Genomic DNA, 9,895 nt, shown 5'->3' with positions numbered 1-9,895 from the left:
CTCTCCCACGTATACTGATGACCCGTTAACTCTAGATCGTTCAGCCTCGTGTCTTGTAAAACTTGATTAAAGCCGTCAATCAACCAGTTAGGGTACGCTGCACCTCCCTTTTTATCTTCATGTGCGACTACATTATTCAGATCAACAATGACACACCAAGGTAGATTGGCATCTCTTGACAGATTATGAAGCAACTCCCAAGTTTGTTTTTTGTGAGCCCTATTTGGTTCGCCATAAAAATACGTTAATCTCCACTCATTCATACCCTCAAAACAAACCTGAATATCGATATGATTCTTAGAATAGCTATGCAGTTTCGCCTGGTCCTTCTCCTTCCACAACAAAGCTAAGCCACCATTGCGCCCAATAGGCTCCACCACAAATAAACCCTCATACCCAGCTTTCGACTAATCCACTCCATCTTATTTTTACTACTAATTGTTTTACATAAGAAAATAAACGTGGGCTTTTTATTACGGATCACGTCCGTAAGGAACTGAAAATTCCAAGGTAGCCAAACACCCCGGCAGTTCCAGCTCAAAACACTCATAATGCTTGGCAGGCCTGCAAAGCAAGACCCGCCTCCTCCAAGTTTTTTTGGCCCAGTTCCTTATGTGCACACTCCATTTGGTCGTCATTGGTTATATGGGCTTTGGGCTTCTCTCCATTGGGGTCACTTGTATGGCGCCTTTTTGGGTCAATAATCTGCATATCTTCAGTTATATTACCCTCCTGAAAAATCTCCTCCTGATTATCTCTATTATTTTGAATTATGTTATCCTGATTCTCCCGCCCATTAATGTTGATATTTCCTTTCTCTTTCATAACTATATCCCTAATAATACGCCCATCCTTACCCCCTTTCTCTCCTGTAATCACGTTGTTGCTATCCCCAGCAGGATCTTTCCTGTGCACATCATCTCTGGCCCCTCCAACTGGAAATTCCGGTGCCTGAACTGGTACTCCTCCTCCACCTTGGCGTAACCATTTAGAGCCCTGTGAGAGTGATTTACGTCGGAGATATGCTTTCATCCATGCCCCCTATGGTTTCTCTATTACCTCCTCTGGTGTGTCAAATAACCTCTCACGGAATTTCTCTCCATGCCTGATCAAACCACAGATAAAACAGAAGGTGGGGACTGCTTCATATTTAAAATTGGCCCAACACCAAACAATTTCATTTTGCTTGAACTTTATCCTTCTTTTCAAGGGAAGCTGTATCGGTATCTTCACCCGAATGCGAAGATAATCTCTCCACACTCCCACAAATTTATTTGCATCAGATTCTACAAAAGTGCCTATGTAATTCCCAATATCTCTCACTACTCTTTCCAATATAAAGCCTGTAGCCATACCATAAATTTGAACCCATAACATGATTTTATTTAACTCCAATTCTCGTGGATTTCCTCCTTCTCTCAATCTCTCCAATATAAAATGGAACCTCCCAAAGGTCCATGGAATTCCCTCCAAAACCCGTTTGATATCAAGTTCGTGGTAAAACTGAAATAAGTAGCGTCCTCCTCCTAGATCCTTCACATACAAACCCCTCCCTGGCCGCCAAAGGGACGACATTTTATGTTGCATAGCTTGAAAATCAATTGAAGAGTCCTTTAAGAACTGACCCACTAAGCACCATCTGGTATCTATGTCTGACAACTCCCCTGTATCTCCTTCATAAGAAATTTTCCCCTGATCTTCCTCCTCCAGAGTGATAGTGGCGAACTTCTCCTCCATTTCCCTCAACGAGTCCATGACAATGCTTTGAAAAGAAAGAAAACAAGCGACTGAATGACAGATCTAAACATAATAAGATGAAATACTAAAACAAACGTGCCAAAAGACACCACATTCAAACCATGTCAGATGACAAGACTTAGTTTTTGCTTTTAGTAAAGAGTAACCACCTCACAGTCAGTGACTAACGAAATACAAATTTGTTGGATAGTTGACTAGCCATATTTTATTTTAGTACAATATTAGCTAAATATATTGGATTTAGTGTATGACAAAATGGTTATATAATTTTCTTTATTTAAATAGTTGGAAGTATGGGTATAAAAAAGGAAAAAGAAAGAAAAAGAATTTACACCATTTCAAGTCAACCACGTTAGGTGAATAAACATTTGTTTAGCTATGTTTGTAATATAATTTAATTGTTATTAACCAAGAGAAATATCACCAAGCAGCTAATGTAGAATTATTACTTAAAAAACAAATGGGAGAGCTTGTTTCATAAAAAAAAATATAAATTAATAAAGATAGACATCCACGTGGAGTACCCTGCAGATGGATTAGTGTCCAAATAAAAAAAGGAAGAGACACAGACCACAGTGCTATTGATGTAAAAACTTAGCACATCACTCATTTTAAAAAAAGGAGATAGCAAAACTTTAAAAAAAGAGAAGAGAGTACTGCTTGAGCGACAAGAAGCGAGACAGGAAGCCAGCAACAAATAAAGAATATATTAGAAGAATTTATTCATCTCTTTCCTTCATAGCGGCCGTCTGGTGAATAAAGTACATCGATTATAGGGGTGATATCACAGACAAACTGAGTAAAATAATCACCATTTAAATAGTATAAGGTGAGTATAAATCGGAACCTTGTTCTAGTATAATTATCTTTACAAGTTCATTTTAATTACTTGACCATGATAATATAAGTTAAATACATTTTTTTATTACCTGTGAATGTTGGGACCTATTTACATTATGTGATTGTATACTTACTGTGTTGTGCTCGCTGTAAAGTAGTTATAATCGTATAACCTGCTACTTGAATTCTTTTTAACATACTATAAAGATGAATAAGCACTTGGATTAATTAAAGGCATTGTGACCATCAATATTTTAGTATCAAAGATAGACCTAGCTAGCCTTTAACGTGAATCAGTAGCCTTTGTGGCTATCAATGTGAATTTCTAGCCTTTTTGGCTATCAATGTGAATTATGAGCCTTTGAGGCAAATAACGTGAAACAAATGTGAATTCTGGAATAATACTAAAAGATTGATTGGTCACAATAATAAAAGTCAAGGGAATATTAGCGCATATGTATTCATGTACATGGCACAAGTATTTTATTGTTATTTTATATTGTTAAATCCGTTGGAGTAAAAGTTATAATGATTTATGCTCATTGAGTTGCAACTCATATCAAATGCAAATACCTTTCAGGTTATCCTAAAAACTAGACCTTTGCGTGATATCAAGTTTGGAGTAGTAAATACATGCTTAAGTCACAGGTCGGCCAGCTAATGCTCCAGACTCCCCACTCTTCCGCACTCGTATATATAGCCATATGTAGCTAAGTCTTTTGGGAAGTTATTTTTAATGTGTTGCGTCAAACTCCGTTTGTATAACTTAAGGCAGAATGTGGGTTTGTAATATTAATATATATGTTTTTGTGAATTTAAAATTTGAGCGCTTGAACCTATTTAGTTTTTATGAGTATATGTTCAATTAGATTAAAGTTTATAAATAAACTAAGGTATAAGGGTGTCACATTTAGTTGGTATCAAAGCAGGGATATGATTCTTAGGACATATATATATTCATGTGCATATAATAAGTTATAATTATATAGTTTTAACCTATATGCATATATTTATAGGTTAATGGATATGAATCAAGATATTCACGTCCCTATTGTACAAGGGAGTGGAGGAGTAGCTGGCCAACAGTCTAGAAGTGGATCACATGCTCCACAAGTACACTTACATGCACACAATGTAGATATAGAACAAGAAATGGAAGGACCTAGGATTGTTCCTAAAGATGAACATGTAAAACGTGACTATAAAGAACTCAGGAAGTTAGGGGCAATTGACTTCTCTGGCATTGTAGATCCTACTGAAGCAGAAAAATGGTTGAAAAGAACTGAAAGAGTATTCATTATGATACGTTGTGTTCCAGAGGAGAAGTTTGATTATGCAGTGTCATTGCTGCAAGAAGATGCATATGATTGGTGGGAGACCGTTCCGGACTCAACTGTACAACCACCAATATTAACTTGGGATGATTTTCTACGTGAGTTCAGAGACAAGTATATGCCTGAGATATATAAGGATGAAAAGCAAAGGGAGTTTTTGACTTTGAAACAAGGGATTATGAGCGTAGCTGAATATGAGGTAAAGTTTACACAGTTATCTCATTATGTAATGGTTATTGTCTCAACTGAAAGGGATCGATGTAGGCATTTTGAAGAAGGTCTCAAATATGATATTCGAAGCAAGATTACTCCTAGAGATCTTCGTAGTTACACTGACTTGCGAGTTGCAGCCATTAGGGCTGAACGTTTAATCAAGGAAAAACCAACTTTCTTTCAAAGGCCCAAAAGAGAAGGATCCGGATTTTCAGGTGGATTTGGTGGAAGACCAAGAAAATGTCAGAATTTTAGTTTACCCGCACAATCATTTACAAGAGGAAGTACTTTCGTATCTAGGGGTGGGAGGTCCTATTTTTTTGGGAATGCTAACAGAAATCAACCAGCAACAATGCAAACAAAAACCACATGTCCACACTGTGGTAGACAACATCTTGGGGAATGTCGAGGAGTTTTTGGAGGGTGCTATTTTTATGGTGAACAAGGATATTTTGTGAGAGAGTGTCCCACAAGAGTAAATAGTGGGCAAGCTGCATTAGAGACAACTGTTCAGAACAGGGGAACTAGAACATCTTTTGGTAGAGGTCGAGGAAAAGTTACTAGTGCCGGTGGTGGTATTGGTCAGTCTGACGCACAGAGCTCTAGGGCACCTACACATGCACAAGTTTTTGCGTTAACCAAAGACGAAGCCGTGGTAGCACCTGAAGTAATCATCGATAAAGTTCTTTTCAATAATATAGAAGTTTGTGTTCTTATTGATCCTGGATCTACACATTCATTCATATCATCTAAAATGACATTATATATGCACAAGAATCCTGACACGTTGGATTCTAAAGTGAATGTTTACACTCCACTGGGTGAGGTAGTAGTTGTAGATAAAATATATAAAGATGGTTTTATTCAGATAAGTGAGGCAAAGTTATATGCAGATTTAATAGTTTTATCATTCCGTGAGTTTGATATAATATTTGGTATGGATTGGTTATCTAGACATCGTGCAAATGTAGATTGTTATACCAAGGAAGTTATGATTGATTCTCTTGGTCAGAATAGAGTATTATTTTGTGGTGATCATCAAATGATACCAAGTTGTTTAGTTTCTGCTTTGAAAGCTTTTAAGATGATTAGGAATGGTTGTGATGCTTATTTAGCACATGTAGTTGATACTAATGCCACTATAAGTAAACTTGAAGATATTCCCGTGGTTAAGGAATTTTCTGAGGTATTTCCAGAAGAATTTCCAGGAATGCCACCAGATAGAGATACATAATTTTCTTTTGAGCTTCTTCCAGGTATAACACCAATTTTCAATTCTCCATATCGAATGGCACCAGTAGAATTGAGAGAATTAAAGAAATAATTGATAGAGCTACTGGAGAAAGGTTATATTCGTCCAAGTGTTTCACCTTGGGGTGCACCAGTATTGTTTGTTAAAAAGAAAGATGGTACCATGAGATTATGCATAGACTACCGCAAGCTGAATCAGGTTACAGTAAAGAACAAATACCCACTACCAAGAGCAGATGATTTGTTTGACCAACTACAAGGTGCATGTGTTTTACCTAAGACTCAGAAGGAAAATGATGCTATATGGGTTATTGTTGATCGTTTCACAAAGTTTGCTCATTTTCTACCTATTCGTTGGGGTTGTACACTTGATCATCTAGCAAAGAGGTATGTCAATGAGATTGTGAGACTATACAAGGTACCTATATCTATTATTTCTGACAGGGATCCTAGATTTACATCACGATTTTGGAAAAAATTTCAAGATGCCTTAGGTACAAGATTAAATTTTAGTACATCGTTTCATCCTCAAACTGATGGTCAATCAGAAAGGACAATCCAAACTTTAAAAGGTATGTTGAGAGCTGTGTACTTGAATTTAGAGGTTTTTGGGATGAATATATCGCTTTAATGGAGTTTGCATACAATAATCAGTTTCATAGTAGTATTGGCATGCAACCTTATGAAGCATTATACGGAAGAAAGTGCAGAAGTCCATTGTATTGGGATAAAGAAGGTACGACAATCTTAGAGGGACCTGACATTGTTCAAAATACGCTTGATAAGGTTAACATCGTGAAGGAAATATTGAAGGCAGTTCAGGATCGTCAAAAGAGTTATGTTGATCAACACAGACGAGAAATGAAGTATCAGGTTGGTGAAAAGGTGTTCTTAAAAGTATCTCCTTGGAAGGAAGTGATGAGATTCAGCAACAAAGGAAAGTTAAGTCCGCGATATATGGGGCCGTATGAAATTATTGAGAGAGTAGGACCCTTGGCTTATAAGCTAGCATTACCTTTAGAGCTTTCTCATATTCATAATATTTTTCATGTTAGTATGCTAAGGAGGTATCGTTCTGATCCTACACATGTTTTAAAAGATCCTGAGATAGAGATCTATGAAAATGCAAGTTATGTAGAAAAACCAGTAGAAATCACGGGTCAAAAGATCAAACAATTAAGGAATAGAGAGATACCACTAGTTAAGGTATTATGGAGGAATCACTCTCGAGAGGAAGCAACGTGGGAAATAGAGGAGAGCATGAGACGTCAATATCCCTATCCATTCAACAATACAGGTATCTAATTTCGAGGATAAAATTTTATTAGGAGGGGAGAGTTATCACATCTCTGTCTGAGAAGCACACACGAGCATGCATTTAATATTTAATAATAAGTCATTTATATTTTATTAAATAATTTAATTGTGTTACTTGTTATTGTTAATAATGAGTAGATGGAATTTAGTATTAAATTTGCAAAATATTTATATATTATAAAGTGTATGCATTTAGTGATTAGACGTTTATGTGATAGCTTAATATTATCAAGAAAATAATTATTATATTTTATTTCGTAAAAATAGTTTTTTTCATTATTTAATTTATAGATAAAATATGAGTTACTGAATTGTGAGTTAATTGTTAAAATAACTACTAGAGCAATTCTTGAGATTTTAACTTGGTTGAAAGGAAGAGAAAGTAAAGAATAGATGTGTAAAGTAGTTACTTTATAATAATAATAATAATAATAATAATAATAATAATAATAATAATAATAATAATAATAATAATAATAATAATAATAATAATAATAATAAAGAAACTAGACAAAAGGTGGCCATGAATGGGAAAACATCACATTATTTATGTTTGCATTTCCATTCACCCGTAGTCTTGTTAATTAGTTATATTTAATAATAGTAAAATAATAACAATAAAAAGATTATGAGTATAGTGTGAGCTAGTGACCAAGTTTAAGGTCACTTGACTCATTTGTGTATGATATGCATGGTTCACTAATTAATAGTATTTGAATAGAATGCATTTAAATAAGAAATTAAATTTATATAAAATTTTGTTATTAGAGGGGATATTTGGAAAAAAAATAATAATAATAAGAAAATGAGATGGATTATAGAAAATGTAAAACTTTGCATTCAAGAATTTGTTCTAGATAAAATAAATTTTAATTTAAATTAAATTTAGAGTTTTAGTTGAAATAATAATAATAATAATAATAATAATAATAGAATTTATCATCAAGTATAATATTTAAATTAAAAAGGGTGATTAGTTATATCAATAACAAGATTAATATATTAAATAGACGATTGAGATGGTGAAATATTAGAATGTGAGATAGCAGAGAATGTATAATTTGAATAAAAAACATATTGGATTTAGTGTAATGACAAAATGGTTATATAATTTTTTTTATTTAAATAGTTGGAAGTATGGGTATAAAAAAGAGAAAAGAAAGAAAAAGAATTTACACCATTTCAAGTCAACCACGTCGGGTGAATAAACATTTGTTTAGCTAAATGTTAGCTATGTTTGGAATATAACTTAATTCGATATCACTAAGCAGCTGATGTAGAATTATTACTTAAAAAATAAATGGGAGAGCTTGTTTCACAAAAAAATATAAATTAATAAAGATAGACATCCACGTGGAGTACCGTGCAGATGGATTAGTGTCCAAATAAAAAAAGGAAAAGACCTACATCACAGTGCTATTGATGTAAAAACTTAGCATATCACTCATTTAATAAAAAGGAGATAACAAAACTTTAAGAAAAGAGAAGAGAGTATCGTTTGAGCGACAAGAAGCGAGACAGGAAGCCAGCAACAAATAAAGAATATATTATAAGAATTGATTCATCTATTTCCTTCATAGCGGCCGTCTGGTGAATAAAGAACATCGATTATAGGGGTGATATCACAGACAAAATGAGTAAAATAATCTCCATTTAAATAGTATAAGGTGAGTATAAATCGGAATCTTATTCTAGTATAATTATCTTTACAAGTTCATTTTAATTACTTGACCATGATAATATTAGTTGAATATATTTTTTTATTACCTGTGAATGTTGGGACCTATTTATATTATGTGACTGTATACTTACTGTGTTGTGCTGGCTGTAAAGTAGTTATAATCGTATAACCAGCTACTTGGATTCTTTTTAATATACTAAAAAGATGATTAAACACTTGGATTAATTAAATGAGTTGTGACCATCAATATTTTAGTATCAAAGATAGGCCTAGCTAGCCTTTAACGTGAATCAATAGCCTTTGTGGCTATCAATGTGAATTTCTAGCCTTTTTGGCTATCAATGTGAATTATGAGCCTTTGAGGCAAATAACGTGAAACAAATGTGAATTCCAAAATAATACTAAAAGATTGATTGGTCACAATAATGAAAGTCAAGGGAATATTAGCGCATATGTATTCATGTACATGGCACAAGTATTTTATTGTTATTTTATATTGTTATATCCGTTGGAGTAAAAGTTATAATAATTTATGCTCATTGAGTTGCAACTCATATTAAATGCAAATACTTTTCAGGTTATCCTAAAAACTAGACCTTTGCGTGATATCAAGTTTGGAGTAATAAATACAGGCTTAAGTCACAGGTCGGCCAGCTAATGCTCCAGACTCCCTACTCTTCCGCACTTGTATATATAGCCATATGTAGCTAAGTCTTTTGGAAAGTTGTTTGTAATGTGTTGCGTCGAACTCTGTTTGTATAACTTAAGGCAGAATGTGGGTTTGTAATATTAATACATATGTTTTTGTGAATTTAAAATTTGAGCGCTTGAACCTATTTAGTTTTTATGAGTATATGTTCAATTAGATCAAAGTATATAAATAAACTAAGGTACAAAGGTGTCACACTTACCCTTTCAAACGTTTCTCTTAAATCGTTCACAAGTGCTGATGTTGTGGGTGACATGGTCACAATGTCATCCACGTAGACTTGGACATTTCTTCCGATCTGGGTTTGAAAATTATGTCCATTGTACTCTGAAAGGTGGCACTGTTAGGGCGAAAACACGCGCTAATATTCACGCAAGTATACGCGTTCGCAAGTAATATAGAATACTTTCTAGTTCGTTCCCTCAGAGACTCAGACTAAATTATTGTCTAATTAAACTCACTCACCAATGTATGATTACTTCTCAATGTTAAGATAATAACACTTAAAACTGTTGATTAAATATTAACTATAATTAACTACTTAATTAACCACTTAACTAACACTTCAATTTATCAATAATAAACACTCATGAGATCACAACTTCATTATTACTTCCTTCTATAGCCATTGTTATTACCTTTAGCATGTGACAGTGATGATATTAATCGAATAACACGAAACTGATAAAAGCCAACTTTCATTGTACTAATACCATTCTACCAAGTATCCACAATTAAGACAGAAGTTGAATAGTCATCAATTATGTTGAGTCCCCATATGTCTACAGAAAT

General features: G+C 34.0%; 1 protein-coding gene across 1 annotated transcript; it reads left to right on the top strand.

The window, feature by feature from the left end:
* Positions 1-3,618: 3,618 nt before the first annotated feature.
* On the top strand, positions 3,619-5,379 carry LOC141703797 (uncharacterized). The gene has a single exon (XM_074507234.1). It carries the CDS (start codon positions 3,619-3,621, stop codon positions 5,377-5,379), a length of 1,761 nt encoding a protein of 586 aa, XP_074363335.1.
* The last annotated feature ends 4,516 nt before the right edge of the window (positions 5,380-9,895 follow it).

The sequence above is a fragment of the Apium graveolens genome, unplaced genomic scaffold (genome assembly GCF_009905375.1).
Source record: "Apium graveolens cultivar Ventura unplaced genomic scaffold, ASM990537v1 ctg7107, whole genome shotgun sequence".
Lineage (NCBI taxonomy): Eukaryota > Viridiplantae > Streptophyta > Magnoliopsida > Apiales > Apiaceae > Apium > Apium graveolens.
This window is presented reverse-complemented; position numbering and strand designations above follow the sequence as displayed.

Bases quoted from the DNA above. Each gene is read 5' to 3' on its own strand.
- LOC141703797 (XM_074507234.1), top strand. From the start codon at position 3,619: ATGGATATGAATCAAGATATTCACGTCCCTATTGTACAAGGGAGTGGA.